Here is a 23,946-nt window from a genome sequence, read left to right as displayed (position 1 = left end):
GTTTTATTCTGTTTGATGTGAGGTTTTCTGGTGTCAAATCACAAAAGAGGTGTTATGTGACTATGGACATCTACCATGATGTATTTCTCATGTTAGTGTTGTGTAGGAGAGTCCATAGAGTATGACTAGACAGTGAAGACTATAGGCGATGGGTGAGACATTTTCTGATTCTGAAGGATTCATATTTGTCTGAATAATTTAATATTCCTGATATCGCTAATGGAACCACAGAAGTGTGGTGGTTAAATTCAACTCAAAGATACTGCTGCCATGCAAGTTCCATAATTAATTCTTGTGTAATTTGTTTAGGTGTATATTATTAAAATGCTATTTTTGTGTGTGTCTTGACCATAGAACGAGTTTGATTATATATTTTGTGCATTGGTTGCAAACACAGCACAACATCCTTTGCAATTTTAACCTTTATTATCCATATCACCTTCTTTGTTTGAAGAAAAGTAGCGAAGATAACAACTATCATACCATGAACTGTATTTCAGATTTTAAGATGCAAAAACAGATAATAATGGGATTCTTGTGTACATCATGACTAAGGTGGACATGATTATAGCATGAGGGAAGGTGAATGGACACAACAAAAGATGAAGGAAATCTACTTTTATTCAAACCATTCAGTAAGGTGTCGATTTAAATTTGTTCACAATTTTCCATAAATATTTTTTCAGTAAGTTGTAATTTCATATTTCTTCACCAATTTTCCACAAAGATATTATTGATAATGATATCCTGTACGATTATGTGGTAGAGGAAGATAGCTGCTGAGGACTGAGAAAGAAAAACTGGGCTGTCCATTGTTGTGGGCTGGCAGGTCCCTCCCAGGTACTGAGGAAGAGACGGAGGAGGCAGATGAGCCTCCTAACAGGACCTGGAAGGGGAGCAGATTAATGACACCTGAGCAGCTACTTTTTGACCTGGGGTCACTCACAACAAAAAAGAGCCGCTAGTGTGGTCTTGATTTTTTTCTGATGAATGAAGTAGGACATATGTGGGCCGCAGGCGCGTGGCGAGGTGACAAGGTTAGCGATTGGGCATTACTTTCATTCATCAGGGGTCAGAGGGCAGATGTGCTGACAAGTGGGTTGACAATAGAAAAGCAAGCACCCGTGTTAGGGGTCGCTATTAATTACTTCTTTTGTCACTGGTCAGCTTGGACAGTGGTCAGCTTAGTTGCAGATTTTGGGTTGATGGTTGGACAGAGGCTGTCCAGTACTAGAGATTGGGGGGAGGGGAAGGGTTGTGAGGGGTTGCATTGTCTGAGAGGGGTGTCTGTAATTGTCCTAGAATTAAATCGGAGAGATAGGGGCACAGGAGGGGGGAGAAATCCAACACTATCATGCATAGTATCAGACAGTGATGTTTTAAAGCCGCACACTTCTGGCACGCTTTGTTTGACCCCCTGACCCATGACCTGTGTGAATCAAATGACCCATGGCTACTACAACATTGCTGCAATACTGTGGCGTTACTCTAGCATGCCTTGTAGTGAATGATAGCAAGGTTCTTGTTGATGCTGAGCTGTAGAAGGCAGGCACGAGCCAAGCTGCCCTCTCAACGAGGTACTTTCTCTGCCATTGCCTGTCACTGTTGAACAACCTATTGCATCATGTATGTGGAGACAGCCCCATCCAACCAGCATAAGATTAGGTTGGTACATAGCATAATCATTTATACAACATTTAATTACACCATGTACTGTGGCTGCATATGGCAGTTCAGATTGCTTTAATGCAATTAATGCATTTTGTTTTCAACATTAGACGTTAGTTTTACTTCAGCTTTCAAACCTTTTAGTTTACCTGGCTTGTAAAACACACACAGAGATGTGTGCATGCGTGCAAACAAACACACAGAGTAAGCTCGATTATACACTGTTTTTCTTTAAATTTACTGTTTAAGAATTTGTTGCATTTGTTTAGGTGTATATTATCAAAATGTGCTCCCAAAGACACTTGTTTGAATATTATCTTCATTTTAATATTAACTCTGTTAAGATCTAGTTGATATCACCCATTTCTGTTTCTAATTTTTGTTAGTGGCTAAAAGGGTTTGAAATTGCATGTTTGACTGATTAAGTTAATCTGGCTGAAGATCCCCATGTGATGACCAAGGATTAAATTACAAACACAAAGCTCAGAATCCTCACCTGGCATGAAATTAAAGCAATCCCATATCACAAACTAATTACATAAGTCTGGTAACAGCACTGGACAGGGGTTAATTACCTAACTCATGGACACAAAAGCTGGGAAAATAATAAAATTTTATTTGAAATTAACAACCTGTTTCCAAGACTACCAGCGTCCAGTGGTCAGTTAATAGAAACTCAGCTGGTATTAAATCTAATGCAAGGGTCAGTGTGTATGAAAGAGTAAAATATATTATCTGTTTTATGGTAAGTTGGGAGGTAGGAGAAAGTGGTGGGGAAGGATGGATGCCTTGGTCCTTTGATCCCTAATGAGGGGGGAGGGTCCTCTTTTTAACACTATGTATTGTAGTTATGGCCAACAGCTTCACTATAAAATGCAATTTCTTCCAACACCATGGTATACGATTACATGTAACATAGGTGAAACTGGAGAATGTGTTTCGTCTTGGCTTTATTCTACAATATCCTATTTAGTACTGATATCCAGTAACATTAGACTTGTCAAAGTATCCTAATTATGTGGAAGATTTGTGGCCTGTTAACACTTACAGTCTTTTATATGATGGTGTCAAGCTGCCTCAGTAATGTGAAATGGCCTCTTCATACTTGTTTAAAGTGATCTTCTGACCTAAACATCAACACTGTTATTGGACTTGAGGTAAAAGAATTTAATCCAGTAGAAATGAAAATTGAAATGTTTTGATGGAAATCTACATCAATGGGATGGAGATGACATTTTATTCAGGTAACAACCTGATTGAACCCTTTGTAATGAGACTAATGAGCTGTTAAGATGGAATCAATTTATTTACCTTGTTAATAAACTAGAAGTAGTTGCAGAAGATTGCTAACTTTGTTGTCCTCCTCCAAACTATCCAGGGTATTGTTCCTTGGTGTGTAAACTCTATGATGTTGTGTTGTGTTGAGGTTTTACAGTAAGGGTTACCATTATATTGAACAATCCAACTGTACATACTAATTTGAAAGTGAAAGTAGATTCTTCTCACATTCAACCTGCTTCATTTCAGGTGATAAAATGACTCTTTCACAACATGTGGGTTAGATGCAACAAAAATTACTTCATTTTGGTCAAGATATTGTTTTCAGCACCATTTGCAGATTATTTCCACTTTTTGTCATGATCTTGTTGACAGAGATTGTGACACAGTTACAAAACATTTTTTCAGAAAATGTAAGGTATGCTTGAAATGCACATAAAATAATAAGTAAGATGGTTTGTACAATTCTAGTATGTGTATTGTACTGCTCACAGATTGCAATATGTTTTAACAATGCAATTATATGTATATGCCAAATCATGACTGTGATGTCTCTAAGTTATGAACTGGACAACCAAATTGACAAACATTAGTAACGCATGTGTGCAGAGAGTTGACATGAATATTCATGAGATGATAGTATTGTGGTCAGTGAGTGGTCAGACATAAGTAGAGTATGAGGGTTCACCTTTGGATCTTCCCTAATTCAGCTTAAAACACGATACAAGTCACAACCTGCTGGGGTAGAGGATTACATCTTGTGTGATTAGTTTTCATGAAAAGATTTTGTACATACATTTGTAATTCTGAATGCCTGGCTGATGGACTGAGTTGTTGTAACCTGACTTTAGAGCAGTGCCTTGTCTCTGAATATATATAATTTTGACTGTAACAAACAAACCCATTTAAACTGAAACAGAACCCAAGGAAGACCAGATTCCTGAACCAGAGGAAATCTGTACTTGCTTCATTTAGAGGGCTAGGTAGAAGGGGAAATAATGTGGTTCAGGGACTGTGAGTCTGACTTCATGAAATGCTGACTGTTTGTATTTGTAGTTTCTGTTGTAGTTCTTGCGGTTGTTTTAATGGATTTGTTACACCAGATAATACCAAATTAAGCAGCCCATACATCAGTGATGTGACAAGACTGACTAGAAATCCTTTTTGGAGCATACTTTACTACATCCAAGGCAGACACTTTCGGCAAACCATGTCTGGCCCCTTATTTGGTCTGTAATTCAATCTGCATACATTGCCAGTGTTGTTCTGTTCCTTCACTAACATGCATGTAATTATGTATGAGAAATTATATCCAGCAGACGTGGAGAGCAATTTTACATTATAAACATATTGGTAAACAATTAAATCCAAGATTAATTTGAGTTTATGGTAAGTATGAGGCATAGAGCTGACAACAAAGCAAGGCCATGGTTTAATGAAGTCACCATCTGGCTCAGGATAAAAGATTCACATGGTGATGACATAACCCTGTAACCCAGCCCTGACTGAATCTATTGATCATGCAGCCTTCTTCGTATATAGTATAATCACTGTTTCATGACATACACTTGATAAGGGCAGTTGATGAACCTTACATGGCCCTTACCAGTAGTATCCTTGAAGCTGAGGGTTTGTAAGCTACCATTTTGACTTTCAGAGTTACTGCTGTCAGGCTATCAAAGAGTCAAGTCATGCATTTAATTGCTCTGTATGATTTATGGTTTCCAATTGCCGGAGTTGTAATAGCAAAATTTTGGGAAATGTCAAGATATGATTGCAAGTGAACTTCAAGGCACCTGGATTGTCTTTTATCGTATTTGCTAAAACCTTATGAATTTGAAAAGCTGATAAGAGATTGATAGTAAATTGTTCAATGCTAAAAGATCTCAAGACAATAAAAACATTTCTGTGATTTTATTGAATTGTTGGGCCATAAACCTGGTAAAGAAGATCTTAAGATGTAAAAAACTCATTTTCAGCATTTTATTCAGTTTTAAAAAGCTGTTAAAAAATGCTGATGTATGAAAAATGGAAAATATGTCTTTCATTCACTTCCAACAAGAGTGACAACAGTTGCAGGCTTATCAGTGTTGCCTTTAACTGCAGCAATGCTGGAACATATGTAGTGAACCCTGGCATCCACTCTCTGCTTAGATCCACATGTTTATCAGTTGTGTCTTTGATGGGCCAGCAAATACATGTTGAGTGAGGAATGTATTTGGCCAGTTTCACTTTTCAGGCCCTGGTTAGATGCTATCTCCTCTGTTACATCACCCCCTAACCCATATCAGGCCCCCAGGACCTGGACTAGCTGGAGCTCCCCAGGGGCCAGAGGGATGTCATGTTTATGTACTTTATCATACCCTAAGACTATATCAAAGAACAGGGACGAAGGAGAGAAAGTGAAAACAGATTTCAGCCTTGTCAGACAAAGAAATTGACTTAGATAATGTGATTGGATTATCCAAGTGTCAATTAAGGCATGTTGTTGTGTTTAGAAATAGAATTGATAGTTAATCGATATATTTAGGAAAAGTTTTGCTTTGCTTATTTTGGTGAGCTACTTCAAAGTTGTAATTGATTATATTTGGTTATACATATTAGCGCTGACTTCCCAGTTAAACAAGATATTAATCCCAGTTAGTTATGACATAAATGTTCCATCACAGTATGGAATGTTCCTGATGTTTTGTGAATCAGATTTAGCCTACAATAGTTGTGAAAAGTATGAGAGCTTAGAAAGAACTGTCTAAATGTTTGTAGATCTTGTTGAGATGTTGTTACATAATAATGGTAGCGGAAGTGGTAATGTAAAATTACTCACTCACTCACTCTGCTAATAGAGTCAGTTTTACACTTTTCACTGTATCTGGGTAAGAATAGTACCTAAAACTGCTGTGGACTGGGTTGTGAGACTCACATACCAACTGCACAATAATCATGACTTTAATCACTGGATTGACTGGTTCAGACTAGAGTATGTACAGACTGCTGCTGGAATATTGCTGAAAGAAACATTAAACAACAAACAGAAATCAGTTGCCCTTAATAACTTCATGTGATAGATGTACTCAGTGTATAATTCTTCCTCACACACTAAGACATATAGAGAACTATTTAGTAGTATGACTCCTACAGTCCCACTAGCATCTGAATCTGTAGGTGTACATGAGAATTAACTGTTGATGATCTGCCACTGTTTTACTGCAAATCAACTCTCTCACTGCTGTTGCTAGATTGTATTATCTATAAAAGTGGGAAAAAAACCTCCTAAAACTAGTAAGAAATTCTGGAAAAAAAACAGTTGGAATGATTCTGCCTATTTTGTGAGCAGATATGTATGAATCATTCTCAAACAGTTATGATGCCAGCTTCATATGTAAGCAAGTATCAGTGACAGAGGATTTAATTGGCCTGAAAACGGTGGTCACTTCACAGCATAAGTTGCTAATTAAACAAGTGTTTACATACGTAAAGACAGTCAATCTGTCACCAGGTGCTTGAAGTAGGATAAGATCAGAGACATCTTTGCACCATGAGGTGAATGTTTTGAACATATATTATCATATTAAATCTGTTACATTTTGCCTGATGCTAGTGTTCACTAGGAATTCTGTGGTTCATGTGTAACACATTTCACCATGAACTGACTGTCATGATATGCTCTCATGATGTACACAATTTGTCCAATTGCAGTAAATATTGATTCTTAAATTTGGAGCAGTTGTGATTGATCGTGGTACAGTAACATCAATTTACATATGTCTGTCATGTTTTTTTCATAAGTCAGTTCAAGGACTTGAAAGTATTAGTGTTTAATAATAGAAGATGCGTAGAAATGCTTTTAGACTAGATTCAGTCATCATGTTCATTAATTCACGGTCCAGTGCATGTCTTTGGAATCAGACTCCAGGAAAGCTTATAGTTAAGGACAAGGATGAATAATGTATGGTGTTGTTTGTTTGTAGGAATCAATGGAAAATATCTATTCTTTTATGTGGATGGTGGTTTTGTTTTTTGTATTGTAGATTGCTCTTTGGTAAATGTTCATTGTAGATGGGAAATCTCAAGGGAGGAATACAAGTCAAGTCAGAGCAATTTACTTCTGTCATTCACACTGTCATTGTCAGTGAATCTGGGGGTATGAATAAGTTATCAGTGGAATTGTCATGTCTGATTGTCATGACAGTGGTTGCATATATTTCTTTACACTTTCATCACCCTTAGAAGTTGTGGAGAAAACTTTAACTTCAGCCAATATTCTCTGATAAATCTTTCAACATTTCTTCACTTAGACAACAAAGGCATGATTTAAGCAGATGTGGAGAAACTGTTTAATGTTCTGTAACTCTCAGTACAGTTGGAACTCTAGACTCTATCCCTGACACTGAACATTTTTAGAGAAGTGACTTTCTACCACTAAGGTGAGGTTATATATATATATGTATAACACATCAGAAAAGCAGTACTTATCTGTATAATAGTGTATATGGGTATATTATCATAAGCATCTTGACTGTTGTTACTGTATATTGTTTTGAATGATGTGTAAAGATTTCCTTTAACACACATTTATCTCCTGGTACCACTCATTTCCATCCTGGTAATACTGTCTACTGTCAGTGTAATACATACCTAGCAACACCCTGACAGTTGCTACTGCTGCTGCTGCTGAATGTCATCGGGTGTATGTATCTTGTGTTAACACACATATGTCTCGCGTTAACACACATCTATCTCCTGTCAGTGTATTGCATACCTAGCAACACCCTGACATTTTCTATTGCTGCTGCTTCTGAACATCACGATTGGGTGTATGTATCTTTTGTTAACACACATGTATCGTGATAACACACGTTTATCTCCTGTCAGTGTATTGCATACCTAGCAACACCCTGACATTTGCTATTGCTGCTGTTACTGCATGTCTTAATTGATGTGTATATATATCTTGTGTTAACACACATTTATCTCCTATCAATGTATTGCATACTTCAAGGATTTTCACATGATCAAGTGAACCCTATTTAGATGTTAATAAAGATTTTCTGTGCTGTTTTCTCGGTTCCTGAAATAAAAGTGAGTAATATTTGGTCTTCTGTTCAATTTCCCCAGAAGACTGAGGTCTAATGATATTGTAGCAATCAAATTAGAACCTTTCCCTTGTGAGTGTAATTATTTGAGACTGTCCCACTTGAGAGACATTTTTGCTCAGTTGAGAGTGATAAACAGCACAGCCAGGGAGGAAAACGGCACAGCAGTACACATCAGTGATAGATAAATCTGTCCATATCCCAAGACATGTTTGCTGTAAGAGTCCAAGCAATATGCTTTGGACTCTCCCCGCCAAACAAAAGCATCTAATGTAAAGAGGTTTGATCCCATTAGTGAAGAGAAATGCTTCTCTAGCTTATGAACAGCTCTGAAGGTAGTATGTTCGGTTTGTATCACAGTCGCAAAATGTACAAGTAATATTTACTAATAGTGACCATGCCATATTTTGATTTGATTAATTTCCCTTAGGGGTGCAACAGTCTTTTTTCTGTATTTTTGTTTTGAGATAATTTGAATATTAGCAGCTGTTACGTGGAACACAGATCATTAGTATGTAAAACTGGCTAATTAATGGATTTTCTCCGATTGCAAGTTTGAGCGTGCAATATTTTGTGAATCTGCTGAAACAACAGAATTTATGTTTAAGTAATAAATCATCTAAAACTATCACAGGAGATACTATGACATCTGAAGCATTATTTCTTAGGAGATGTCAGAACAGTTAAGATTGCAGTACTGTACTTGGTACAACGCCGCAATCGCTATTAGTCTCTCTTCCACTGAACCTGATTTGCTATACTGTTCAAGTCACTGCTTGTTACTATTTAGAAACTGAATAAATACTATTTTAGATAATAAATAGAATCTCAACTAAGTTTCTTTTGCAAAACCTCAAATAACTGATTGATGAAAGTATAAAACCCATTGGAAAGCCACTGGATGTTGAACTTTCATCAGCTTGCATCCATGTATCTAAAGATACATGGATCTTTATAGGCTCTGTGTTCCAGTCCAAGTGAGATGCAGGCTTTTTGTTGAGATTTTGTTGTTTTTCACATTGTAAAGCAATGCTTGTAAAATGTGATAACTAAGAATCCAGAATTCTTAGTCTGGTTAATTTGTAGGATATATTCATGTCCTGACTCTACTGATGCCCTGTATAGGGAACTGTTGGTTTTTTTTCATGTAATTTTACATTACGTTCTAAAACTAAAAGCGCAGATGAAACTGTTTTAATTTGACAAATTTAGCAACACTTTCTACAGGAGTTAGGGCCCTGATAAGGTTAATTAGTCAGTATGCACGTGGGTATATGTATTTTTAATCACATCCACATTAATTTGTGTGATATGATGAACGTTTCTGAATGTACACCTAATTCTGAAATATTTAAATACTGATTTATTTGGTGCAAATGGTGCTTTCTTTTGCAAAACCGACACCAAACTCATTTGACACTTAGCACATTTGAATCCTGGATAAGGAGAGAAGATAAGCTCAGAACATGATTGCTGTAGAAAATAAAGGGGAGTGTATTAGATATTTATGAAATTATTTACGCATAATTTAGTGTGTAAATTGGGTAACTGTTATTAATACATACTTACTGGTTAGACACACAGTTAGTTATGTGGTTGCTGTAATTTGAGAAAACAAAAAAGATGTCATACTCAGTTTGCTGTTTTGGAAAATTAACAAGTGTGGCAATAAACCCAGCACCATCAGTGAAAGCAATATAGCCTGCATAAAGCAAGATGTTCTCGGTTTTCTTGTTTCAAATAAACTTTCATGGTTTAACATTACTAGGGGTTTGGTGGGTTTATGACAATTTCTCCTTTGCTAGGATGAGGGTCCAATTGAAATCAGTGTTTATCAAATCTGTCATCTAAAACTATTTTAGGAAATTTTATGTCAGAGTCCTCAATCTTTCTTGGCTAGTGGGATTTAGCCAATGATGGTTGTTAATAATGCATGATGAATATCATTATTGCTCTTCTGAATTAAGATGAAAGCATTCTTGACTAAATACACATTTTCTGTTTGAGAGGGTTCATAACGTCAAAGTGGCTGTAAAACATTCACATTTAAATTTGCTTAGGGTGAAAAGTTTGCAGTGTGAAGATGATGCATCAGTTTTAATTGCTGTAAAATTTCAGAGGTAACAAAGCCTTTTGAACAAAGCAAGTCCTGAAATGAGATAATGAATGGTCAAGCGCACGGACATCTGACAGTTAGATTCATCAGTTGGAGGATGACCACTGCCCATCCCTTTGAAATGAAAATTAATGAATTCTATTTATAGAAAATGCCTTTTGTCAATCATGGCACAGGTTTTTGTACATCGAACATTTTGCGTGTGGCTGAATGACCATTGGTCAGTATTGTCCGGAGAGATGGTCATCTGTCCACTGACCTCTGACATAAAGAAGCGCGCCACAAAAATAGGATCCCCTTGGCAATTTTCTGGTATTGTGCCTTCTGGACGGTCCCGGGGCAGACGGCAAAGATACCAGACGTGCATCTGACTGTCTTTTATTGTCCCCCCTTGTCCTATTGTACTGAAAATACTCAAATTCAATCCATTCAGCCTCAACCCTTTTAAATTAAAATTAATTCAAAATGGCGTGAAAGCAGAAGTACGCAGTGTTAATGTTTTTGGTGTTTTGGCATGAGCTGGATCGAGCTGATAGATTATAGCATCATCTTAATAGAAGGATGACCTCTCCAGCCAATGTCAATAAATCTACACACCTCCATTCTTCCGATTGTCATCCACACAAGAGGATGGTTTTGATGGTTTAAATACTCCTTTTAAGCTTCTAATTTCCTTTGTATTTTGTGGCATTGTTTTATTCAAAGCCCAGCTGCCCAGTGGTCTTGCTTCAGCCACAACTGACCACCACAAAAGTAATTTGATTGGTCAGCTGCCCATCCCTTGTTTTCATGTTTTGGGCATCTTGTTAAGAGGTTCGCAATATAGAACTAGAATCTACTTGGAGGAGTTTGTTTTAGCAGGGAACAAAATATCATTGATTAAAAATTGATTTGTAGTCTAAAATCAATCATTGCTGGTGTTGCAGAAACCATGGTTACCAAACGAGTGGTCAAGTGGTCACTCATTGTCCGGAGAGTATTTTGAGTCCTTAGAGATTTTTGGGCAGATGAGTCCATTTTTAGCCATTGTCATTCCACGTATCCTCTGACCATTGTCCACTGCACTGTCCACTAACTTACAAGGACAGGTGCCTCGTGGCCAGAGTGTGCCCACCAAATCAATTGATCCTCATGTTTTATTGATGAACGTCCAGCTACCTCCCAGTTTGCTTGGATCTCTCCCTACAAGGTAGCTTTTTGGCTCAAGCATTTGCATGAGGATTTGTCTGTTGCACTTGTGGTATGTATTATTTCTGATGTTTTATGTTCATCTTTTTAATGTGGTCTTACTTTCCAGCTTTCATGATTTGGTTTTGCTTTAGTTTTATGTTGTGCCATTTTAACTTGTACATTCTATCAGTGTGAGTTTCATGCATTTATATTTGTTTGTTTTTTAATGTTCTGTTTTTAGTTATTCAGATGTTATATATTTTTTAAACATTTAAAAAAATGTATGTTGTTTTATTAGTTGCATGGAATCAAATACATTGCTTGATTTTATGTCTTAGAGAATAGTTATGTGTTCATAATTAATTCAGCATTGTTGTTTTGCATATGTTGTTAGTCAGACAGTATATCTTATCAGTAGACAGTGATATTTACTGGCTGAAAGATTTTCAAAAATATTTGATAATTTGTTATGTCTGTTCAACATTATGAAGAAACATTTATTTTTTTTATTATTATTTGCATTCCTCATGATATTCTCCAATATACATCGATCATTTATCGAAAACATAAACTATTTCATTCCAAATCCCCAAAACATGTTCCACTCGATAGTTTGTATCATAAATCACATATCCTTTCATTAGAACCACAGAAGATGATTCCAATGTCAGGACATGACAACATAGATAAATAACTTTCGCATGCTCCTAAGTTACCCTCCTACATATTTCATGACAAATGTCACTATTGGAAGACTGTAGTGTCTGTATATGTTTTGATTTCCTCCTTATCTGATTCTGGTAATGACTTCCTTGGGAATATATTTGGCAAAGTAGAAGATAAGGGTGCTCAGGCTTGAAATACTCCGATCATGTTAACACTTCACACACATTTCCACAATATTGTTAGAGTGAATAATTTATGTCTACCAACATAAAACTGCGAGGGATATGTTAATAGTTCTATGCTAGGCATCCCTTACCTGGACCTTTGTGGCTAATGACTATAATATAGTAGACACATTACTGCTACCTTCTTCTTGTGTCAGATCACTGAACCAGAAAGTTTAATTTTCGCTTATTATCAGTTATCTTGTTGCAAGGATGTGTATTCTAATATATCTGTCTGTCAGTCTGTCTGTCTGTTGGATAGAGAATGAATTGTCTTGGATGTATCCTGGTTATATATTATTTATTCTTTTTCACCATTTTGGATAATTAGGAATTAGTACAAATATTCTTTCCTGTTGATTAAAGATTTTTCTGTACAACTGCTTTGACTTATGTCAAGTTTTGATATTGACATAAAACATCTCAAATACCTTTGAAAATACAATCTTCTGTAAACACGTAAAGGTGAATAATTCATTTACTGCTGGATGGGTAAAAAAGGAGAAATTTATAAGATTAGACTGTTTTAGAATGGAAGAAAAAAGTCTTTGTCACTTTAAATAATTTAGTGCAAACTGGGAAATTTAACTAGTTGTTTTCCAAGGGAAAAAAACAGGTAACTAGATTTCACCCATCATTCTGGCATTGTTACTAGTGTATCTAATTGACCTTAATCCTTGTGTGCCAATATTTGTTGTCAATTTCTTTCTGCGGTTATGCTTTTCATCTTTCAACAAGGTTTTTGTGTGCTTGAGAGCATATTTTTGCCAGTTCATTCATTCCTAAACTATTGACTGTGTTGTTAGCAAGCCGACAGCAGTTCTTCACAAGGTTTTGTTCTGTGAACTGACGCTGAGAAATCGAAGTCATAACAACTTTCTTGCCTTTTTACAAAGGAGCTGTCATGGAGCATGACTTGGACATTTCAATTGAGTCACAGCAGGCCGAAACTCGTCAGGCAAAGCTGGTGGTGTGTAATAGGAGAGATGTTAACTAAATTCTTCTGGTCAACAGGGGAAAAAAGATCTCATATAAAAATGTTTTTAAATGCATTCCCCTCTGGAAAGGAAAAGAAAATGAAGGTCCTTTGAGCATGGCTTTGCCTTTTTCCTTCATGCAATGTTTGTGGAAGAACCCAGCGCAACAGTATAATTACCTTCTTTGATGGTCATGTTTGCTAAAGTAGATTGTGTTGGGTTATAAAGAAGTCAGACAGGTGTTGATGGTCAGAGGTTCAGAATCTTACATAACATGGCCACAAGTTCAGGCCTGTAAAATAGTCATGTTCACTCCTTGGTCTAGTGTTGATTTTATTGTTAAAAAGAAGTCAAAATGGTAACAGTTTGTTTATTTTGGTTTGATTCTTTTCTCATCTATGATGCTTTCTATGTAATCTATGGGAATTTCAGTTTCAAGGAGGTATGACACATATTTGTATTCCATTGCAGTTTCTTTTGGTTTCAGGCAATTTACGCTGCTATCTTTGTGATTGTTGTTAAAATTAAGTGTTTTTGAAAGTCATACATGTGTATATCACTTGGATTTCTTAAGATGCCTTAAACTTTACTATTTCAAATGAAACCTTGTTATTAAATACTATATTAAAATTTTTCTGGTTAGCATTCAACAGTTGTAATCTGATTTTCTGTTAAATTGTTTGGATTAGAAAACCAATTCCAATTGAAGTCAGTTGCAAATAAGAGACAGAAAAATAATGCATATTGATTAAATCGCTTGCTTTCCTGAGTCCAGTTATTGAATTTCAATAACTAAAATGGAAAAAGTCGGAGCAGCAGTTAATTTGACACAAGTTTATTAGATAAAGGAAGTTATGTTACAATATAGATAGCATTTATTTCTGTTTCCTGTCATAAGGTTGGTAGACCTAGAACAAGTGGCACCAGTCCCCAGCAATACGTATGGCTGAGTCAGCCATGCCTCAAAACTTAATTTGGTAAATTTCTGTATATCTGATAAAATTTTCCCTTGTGAATTTCTTAAAGAGAAATCAATTCTTTTCTATATATAATATGTAACAAACCTTTTATCTGTCTTTTTTGCTGTGAAAGTGTTTTGGTTCTCATGGCATGTTAATTTTCCATTGTTTAAGGTATTTATAAGTTTTAGTACTCCATCGGGTTTGGATGTATGTGTGTGTGTTTCATAAGTTAAGAAAGCACTCAAAGGTCTTTGTGCTTAGGATCAGTTTATTATTGCCACTATTGGTTTATATGACCATGTCAAAGACAACAACATTCAAGCTTGTCCTTCTGTAATAGGACACAGACCTTAAAGTTGGAAACCTGTGCCCAAGGGATGATGTGCTCATGTTCACTTTGGAAGACTTGTCAGTCACGTTTTCTTGTCTGTAACTGCAAGTAAACTTAGAAGACTGTATGTAGAGTCCTCAGATAGATATCCTAGGTATGGTGACCTATTCATCTGGAACACATGATAGCACTGACTGTTATGGTGATCACTCCACTACCATTACTTCAATCATGGCAGCATCAAATCAATGCATTTTTATTTCTCAGGATGAAATAACACTTACTTACCACCCAAACTATTTTATTTCTTGATTTCATGTCTTGTTTAGCAGGTCCCATTTCCACCTGGTCACTAGGTGTCACTGTCATCATTACTTGCAGTACAGACAATGACCGGTATTGGAGCTCTGTGACATTTTGTCTACTATTCCTGGCTGGAGATCTCACCCCTAACAATGCCTTGTTTTAGATTTCCATATAGTGTTTTCCTGTATTGTGTTACCTATTACTACATCATGTTGTCAGGGGTGTTAATATTGATATGAAGATATTTTTGACACACCGTCTATAGCTGTTGATGAGGACAGTGCGGTGACAGCAGTAGACAATACTGGCTAACTTTACACAAAGAAGATTTGTTTCACAAGTTTCTTTGTGTTTGAAAAGTTCTGAATCAAAGTTTGATATATGCGTTACTCTAAGGCTTTGTCTAGAGATTAGGTGTCTTAACTTTGTCAGTAATAGAATCCCTTGTTCATCAACATCCGACATGATGGCCGTCTGCAAATACAAAGTTCTTCTGGTAGTTCATCAAAGCGCTGAAACATAAGTAGTTTCAAAATGCTCTACATTTAGGAATTTATGTTGCAAAATTCAATGCATTTATTTATTTTTATGTAGAACGGAATGAAGTCATATGTAATGACATGGACATTTTGAAATAGCAGTTGTAATGACTGTCTGTGTCATAGGGGGAGAGTATATGTGAGGCTTTATATTAATACATAGAACTAAAGACAAGATGAACCCAGAAACAGGACGAGGCGTGAGAGCCGTTTTTGGTAATTATTGTTAGCGATGTCGGGGTGATGACGGTTGGGCATTAGGCAGAAATATCATGCGATGCGACAACGTCTAGACCTATTATAGATCTATAAGACAATCGACGAGTGGGCCCTCAAACACCCATTAAGCCCTTCCAGCCAAAAGTGACAGAAGGTTTGTTTATGCAAAAATGGAAAAATGGTTTGTTAATGTGATGATCAGCAGAAGTGTGATGAAAGTACAATTACATGACCAAGGGGGACGAATCAATTTATCTTTGGCTGGGTTTTCTTACTCTAGCTTTATCTTAGTCACTCTCATTGGCAAGATTTAATTAGCAGCGTCTCCCTTGCACCTTTCTGATTGGCTGACCATGATGGAGAGTGGACAGACGTAGGTAATGTCTGGTGTCGATACTGTATCAAGGACGGGTATACACTCATGTGGCACCACGTGAAGATTTTCCCAAAACTGTTTGAGAATCTTAATGTACCAGCGTGTCACTTTAACATCCAACACTTGGACCAAAAATGTAATGCATGCTTTTGTTTGAATCCATGTTGATGGGCGAACGAGCATACATATTACTGCGACAAGATGTACTGAAGATTTGAGTTTATGGTTAGTATAATTTGGACTCAAACACTGATGTCATAGCTGTACTTGTTAGGTACTTTCGGTATTATTTTTGCTTTCAAGAAATAAAATTTGTAGAACCAGTGACTCTTAACAAAGTATAAATCATAATGTGTACATGAATCTAAGGTATCCATTTCTTCATGGCTCATGTCGTTAATCATATGCTTGAAATCTGCCATACATATTACACCGAGCATTTCCTGAGAAAGAGAAACTCCTTTTTGTCAGTGTAACTGATGTTGAGTGTCGGTTTGCCTGTGCTCTGACATGATTTAGCACTTTGCCTTCCTTATTTTTTCAGGAAGTGTTGGTAATCACTTGTCTATATCATGTCAGAATTGCAGAATTGGACATAAAAATATCCTCTACTGATAAATGAAGTCTGTCTCTTTTGATATTCTACACACTAATCACCTATTAGAGTTCCGTGTTTGCATCTCAATAAAAGCATAAGGCTATTTCTAGTTGTCTGTCTTTGATGTTAGATCTGGTTCTTGGGGACCATTCCAAGATTACTTATCTTTCGTTTAAAAAAAATTCATACAAATAATTGTTATTTACAGGAATGCCGGCTGATGGTTTCATGAACAGTAGTTGTCATTTCTGTGACGATCTAAGCCATCATTACTTCTCCTAAGGTCGCGATCGAGGGAAAAAATGATGTAAAATGTTTTGAGACAGCTCCTTATGTGTGTAGTGGCTTGTCTAATCATTGTCTACAGCTTATGAGGTTTTTTTTGCCAAATTAGCACAGCTGTCTGATGGCATTGTTAATCAGTGTGTTCTATGACTATGTTGCTAGCATTTCGACTGTCTGAGGAAAGGAGTGACCAGCTTGTTAGTGCACAAAAAAAAGGGCGGCTTAGACAGTATAATGTGTTTTTGGCTGCACTAATCAAAGTGAGATCTGTTTACTTTTGTGGGATTTCATTTTGACCTGTAGTTAGAGTGCTATACTGTGGTAATGGAAATACATTGTAGAAGGCTTTGCCGTTGTTAGATGCAGAGTTGCCCTAGAAACATGGGCTATAAAACTTTGTTTTAACCCACAGGTAAAACAAAAATCTGTAAACTTGAAATGTTTAAATGTATGTCATTTATCTGCAATGAAATTTTCATTTATCAGTTGTCTTTATTATGTGAGTGTTCATACAGTAATGGCTTCCATTCACTATGAGGGTGTGTACAGCAAAATTATATTTGGCTAATGGTGTCGGTGTGGTGTTCACAACTTTCTTGAGTCAGTTAAATGTCACAGTGTGTAACAGTGGTGACAGGGAAAGCAAAATTTAGAAAATTATCCAGAATCGTTATTCATCTTCATGACTTTGACCTTTTGGAACAAAATCACAGTTAGTGTGGCTATGAGTCAAGGAAACATTAATAATAAAAGTAATAATACTGATAATGTCATTAGTTTTCTTCTAATGTCTGCGATGGCGACAAATGTACTTGCTGCCTTTTTCAAATCTCAAAAGTAATAATTAATCCCCCAGTTATTTGGGGATTGAAGAAGACCTGCCTATTATGATACCCGTCTCATGTGATGTAATATTTCTTCAAATTTGAGAAATCACATACAAAAATATTTTTCAAATTAATTGACAGCTATATTTCTGTTATCTCACACAAAATCACTTTGTGTTAACCCCTGAACCTCAGGCATAAAAAATGGACTGATGCAATCACAGTGACAGCAGATCCCATTGTGTGTGGAAGAGGGAAAGAGTTAAGTGTAACAGAAGAAAGACGTGTCTCTTTAACCCAGTGTCCTTACCCGTCAGAGTGCTCATCGATTGATAGGCCGGCCAGACTGAAAATAAGATCTAAAATCAGAATGATCGGTGGGTCGTAGGAAAAAAGCAATTATTTTTACGACACATTTTCGATCACTTTGTGGTCAGTAAGAGACAGTGTCCGTCTGGATGTGAGACAGTTTGCCCAATTAATTTCAGTAATAGCCTTGAAGACGCAAATGTAATGAAATACTTAAGACAGTGAGGTTAAAAAAAGAAGACATAACTGTGCTTGTGAGTTTTGGTTGGCTCGGTAAACATTACTTGTTCAATGATATCGTAGCAGAGAGATTCAGGACAGTTTTTATCTGGCTAATCCTGTTGATAGTGAATGTGATTCTTGCTATGTGTTGGCCATGAGAGACTCATGATTGATGAGCTATCTGATGTGTTGACTCTGTTTACTTAGGTATACCTTTCTTTGATAGTTGTTGATCCTTGCTTACTAGTTTTCTTTTACAGTTAGAATATCAAAAAATGAGGAGAAACTATTATGCTACAACTGTAGGATGATGAAGTTCCTATATGATGAATTATGAAATATATAATAAAAAATCTGAATTGACCGTCTGCCATAAACTACAATCATTGTTGAGAAGAAATGTTATATGGCATGGTTACTTTATACTTTTAATAGAAGGCTATTTATCATTGTTTTCAAATCTTTCTCCCAACTGTTTAGCATCATTTTAGAAATCAAAATACTTTAGAAACCAAAATTGCACAGAAATGTTGAGTTTTAACAACCTGAAGTTTTTTCAGTCATTAAACTATGAGAAATATGATTTATGCATATATTTGTCATTTGATCATAGAGAATCAATTCAATATGTAGAACGAATGTCAACTGCACACCATTTGTCTTTATCGATATCACATTTCATGTCTTGGTTAAACAATCAATAACATAGTCAAAGTGTACATGCTATCATGCTTAACCACAGTACAAAATAAAAACTATTTTCTCTCATCCCTGACCTAAACCTCAAATAAATACACACTACAAAACCCATTCTGTATCCTTGAGGAATTTCTACTAAAGAACTACACTATCTCTAATAAGATACTTTAAAAATCGTAAGAGGAACTTAGAGTAATGCATGGTATAACAATGTGTTATACCGCCCAGTTACAAGGAAAGGAATATGAAAGGCAGTTGGTACTCCATGGTCAATACTTCTTGTGTCTGTCAACGAAGATCCAAAGCATACATGAATACATCAGTATTCACCAGCAACATATGGTGTTTTTGTAGATATGTTCAAAATAACATTACAAGGTTGTGCAGTTCACAATGTGGTCAGAAATAGATGTACTGACTAGCTGGTCAGAAAGATGTTGCCTATAGATGTGTGCATTGAGCCTCGATTATCTTAGGATGCTTAACTTTACTCTGTGTGATTCCTTTGAGGTATGGATTTTCAAGTTTCATAGGCATCAGCTGGTCGGTCTCCTGGTCTGTATTTTCACTATATTGGCAAACTGAAAATCAATTCCACAGTTTGAAGTTCATTTTGACAGATACCAGTCTCAATGATATTAATATTATTTTGTTGAGCATGGTTTGATATTCAGGAATTAATGAAATTAATATCAGTGTTTTAAGATATGTTTGTGCTGCAGGCATCAATATTTAATGTGATATGTTTTCATTTCTTGTTAAAAGTTCCTGAATGAGTAATGAAACTATGTGTTAGATAATGCTATTTGCTGTCATTTCTTTTATACTGTGTAAATTCTGTTTGGAAGTTGTAAATATAATGATTTCTGTAAAATTTTGGAAAAAGAATGTTTGCATGTGGTAGAGTGTTGTCATTATCTTTTCTCACATTGCCGAAGCAGACCTTTCGTAGCACTGATTAGCCTGATAATGATTTATAGTCAGAGGTCCTAAAAGTTCTTATAATTTAATATCAAGAAAGTTTTAATGGTTGGAAATGAGGAGGTTTGGGTATGTCTGTCGGCGAGGGGCGAAATCAGCCTTGTAGCCGTCATGTGAGAGTCTCTAGAGTAGGGTTTGCCAATAGTCCACCAATCATATGTTAGGATAGGGACACACACTAAGATTGATGGAGGTGAATTGTGCTGTGTGACCACCACAGGGATTTATTATATTGAAATGTAACATGTTTTGAGCCTGCTGTAAGTTAATCATTGCATTTTGATGGCCCTCCCGATGTTTCTAAATGGTTTCTTTGCGCAAGGTGCTACAACCTCGCGTCTGCTCACAACTTATTTTGCACCATGGAAAAGAAGTGTGCAAGCTCTCAATAAAGCCAACAATGTTATTGATTCTCGACAGAATTCGTCTGGACTCTATACATTTGACCGGTCCATATTCTTTTCCAATTTTGATGAATGTGGGTAGACTTTTTGATCCTCTATCATGTGTTGAAGTTTCATGATGCAAAGATGGATCACCTCAAATTATATTTAGTTGTGAGGTGTTCCACCAATTATAAGTATTGATTCTGACCATGGCATGGTCTAGACACTGATGATACTCCAAAATACTGACACAGGATTTTTTCCACCGTCTCTGGTGATAAAGTTGCTGTAGACTACATTGGTGGTCATTTATGTCCCAATATATTTCTTTCAAGTGTGCAGATGTTTAGCTTCTCTCATGCCTGTAAAAAATCATGTCAGCTGAAACAGTGATTGACTGCTATCGTTGACCTGCTAATCTTAGTAAACATGCTCATTTATGTTGTTGGAAAAAAAACAGTTTACTTCATTGGAACAAAAATATTTGAATTGTGCTCTCAGAGTGTAATACCCTCTAGTGCAACTTGCTCATGTGAAACTGAACAGGAAGACATGCAATTTGTGTCCAGATAACGTTAAATAACAAGGCAGAGAGTTCTTGTATGGTCAGTAAGGATTTGGCATGTTTTCATCTCTGTTGGGTGCCATCCATTGTTGACTAGTGGTCTCTTTCGTGTTTGAAGCATGAATTTTAATTGGATCATTATTTTCAAGTGTCCATTAAAATAACCCTTCAAATTCCTGTTTTAAGTTCCAGTTCTGTGTGCCCATCTCTGATCCAAGCATAAACAAATTCTATATGGCAGCCCTGATCTGACCCTGAATTGGCTACTCCAGCCCACTGCCTGTGTGGGACCAAACAAGCCAAACAGTATTTGATATAAAGAAAATAATCAACAAATTCCAGGCCAATCAGAAACCAACAAAAGCCAGCCATAACTGCAAGGCAATCTTCTTGTTATGCAAGTAATATTTTGAGATGCTTTTTGTGGACAGTGGGACCATTCTCTGTCAGCCTACGGCTTCTTTCATCACATTCTTCTGTTGGCTGCTTAGGCAGATGTTGATGGAGGGATGCTAGCACACTTGTGTCACGCGTAGCAAATTCTTCCAGATGACCCCTGACCCTGAGGTGTCTCAAGCTTGGCATCTTCGCCCAATCTGTGACTAGGAAACACCTTGCAGAGCAGTTGCCCTGTGGATGCCTCTTAGATCATTTGTGTTATTGTGTTAATTTGGTTATTTTATGCAGATTACTGAATTTCTGGGAAAGCATCATGCTTTATGGAAAAATGGGTAACACCATGCAGAATATTAGCTTGCAGGTGCCCTTTGGATCAATGAGATAATTGTGCCAATTTGATTTACTATGTGAAAGGATTATTGAAATTGTGATCACGGAGATGCTGAATATGGTAAAGATCACTTTTGAGCATACAGCTTTACTGCTGTTAGTTGTGATGTTTTTAAAGATATACTGAAAGAAACTATTAAGGGAACACAGGAAAATTCAAACATTCATTTAATATTTTCCAGTTTTCATCACTAGCTGAGAATAGCACTGTGGGAGGTAATCTGAAAATAAATGAAGGAACACTTCCATGAAAACAGTGCTCATGTATTTCTTTTCCTCAGTATATTTTTAATACAAGTTTGTTATGCAGAACAATTTATGCCTTTCAACGACGAACTTAATAACAACTCAAAGATACTTCAATTTTTTGTCCATGGAAATAACATTATGGAATTGACATTGGGGATTTTGACAGAATCGGTTAAAATATGATAGCATGCATTCAAATGCCAAACAAAATGTCATGCTGAATCTCTTTTTGTGTAAATGGGAAAATAACAAGTGTTAACCTTAATGAATAGTGAGTGGGAAGTGCCTCTGTGGTTGACAAACAACAAGTGATAATGGAAATTAATGAGAAAAAAGCTCACTTGCAATTAGATAATGGGCACTAATCACGAGCCATGTCCATCATGCTGCGAGTGTTTTAGCACAGAGCGGGTCACAGCAGATGTCAAATACCACCCTCACAGGAGCTGAGCTCAGTGGTGCCCTGATCTGTTATGCCAGTAAATAATTAATGAAGTATTTTGTCCACTGCAGACATAATGACCAGTTGTTTAGCAGTAGACCCTACAGGATTCACTCAGAGGACATATGTTTTGGGAAGAAAATGAATAAGTAAAATTCTTCATTGATACCCCCATTTTTGTATTTGGTGTGTTTATCAATATGGATGTATTGAACCCAGAAGATGGCTTAATGTGCTATGATGGTGTATACCATCCATATGTTATCTGTTTGCAAGGACAAAGGGAACACAGGGATGAAAGGACATCTACAATAAATAAATAAAAACTCACAGAAACGTATGCTATGTTTTTGAATGAATACAGTGTTGGGTTTTTAGGAAAACTGTACATTGCTTCTCTTCATATTGAACTCTTGCTTTTTTACACACTGAAACTGTGATTAGGTTTTCATCACAACAAATGATAAAAAATGAGAAACTGGAAGAATTTTAAAATTTGTTTATGTATATCAAACTTATCAAGGCATCAGTTTACATTTTAACAGATGTGATTCACATAAAACATGCATGTTCTGTTGGACTATATATATGATTGTATTTCCTCAGTATTGAGAGCACGGAACATAGAGACTTTTCTTCATCTGTACTTAGGTCAGTAATATCATGCAAGGTGGGGTATGTCTGATGGAAAGGCTGGATGTGATGAACATCCAATAATTTATTGTGTCCTTCGTAGATGTTTGCATCTACAGTTAAATAACTAAAGTAATAATATATACCATCTGTTAAGTAGTGGAATATTAATGACATGCATAGCTGGTTCAAAAGTCCAATTATGAAATTGTAACATGAATACTAGCTTTAAGATTACATTCTTCTAACTAACCTATGCCCAAGAAACCTATTAATATGTCCTTTTAAACTCGAGTACCGGTAGTTAAGAAAAACTGATAAATGTTCTCTGTGTCAGCATGCTGGATGCCAAGAGCTATTGACATGTACAGATGTCAGTGTTTTCTAAAAGCCAACATGACTCTTTCTGGAGGGTGTATAGATGACTGTTAACTTGACTACAGATCAAATAAGAGAGCATGTTTAAAAAAATATCTTTATAAAACTATGTACTTTGGACTAATTATAGAGCATGTTATAGTTCAATATGAACATGTAATATCAGCGCCTGAAATTGATCACCATCAATTGTCTGTGAAACAAACAGTGTTAACTATTATACCGTTCAAAAAAATAGGGGATACTAGTATTCATTTTTGCAAGCATGCCACTGGTCAGTGCCAGTGCATATGATAAAAAGTAATATATATCCATACAGATGAAACATGTCCAAAGGAATGGAATAAAGTGTCACATTTTTCCTTAATTTCTCTTCATCATCTGTTTCCTCCTTGGCTTCATCGTTTGTATTTGAACTGCCTTGTAAATCCAATATCCCTTACCTTTTCTGAATGGTATATATGAGGGTAGTCACCCACAGGGAAAGGGCTTGTTGTATTTGACAAGCTAAAGCTGTACTTGTATTCTTGGTTGTTACACCTCTTGTAGCAGTGAAATTCTATGATTGACAATGTGAACTCCTGTTTTAAGAGAACTTAATTCTTGAGACTTGCATTGTAAATCTTTGCTATCATTTTCTAAAAAATTGTCTCCATTT

At 36.2% G+C, this 23,946-nt stretch overlaps 1 protein-coding gene across 1 annotated transcript in view; it reads left to right on the top strand.

The window, feature by feature from the left end:
* The first annotated feature begins 1,559 nt into the window (after positions 1-1,559).
* LOC137277864 (protein hunchback-like) overlaps positions 1,560-23,946 on the top strand; it is a 68,329-nt gene continuing 45,942 nt past the window's right edge. The window contains exon 1 of the mRNA XM_067809833.1: positions 1,560-1,665. Within this exon, the coding sequence (XP_067665934.1) occupies positions 1,625-1,665 (41 nt within the window). The 5' untranslated portion in view covers positions 1,560-1,624. The remainder of the gene's footprint in view (positions 1,666-23,946) is intronic.

Source organism: Haliotis asinina, chromosome 3 (genome assembly GCF_037392515.1).
Source record: "Haliotis asinina isolate JCU_RB_2024 chromosome 3, JCU_Hal_asi_v2, whole genome shotgun sequence".
Lineage (NCBI taxonomy): Eukaryota > Metazoa > Mollusca > Gastropoda > Lepetellida > Haliotidae > Haliotis > Haliotis asinina.
The sequence above is the reverse complement of the archived record's forward strand: the minus strand, read 5'-3'. Positions and strand labels throughout refer to the sequence as shown.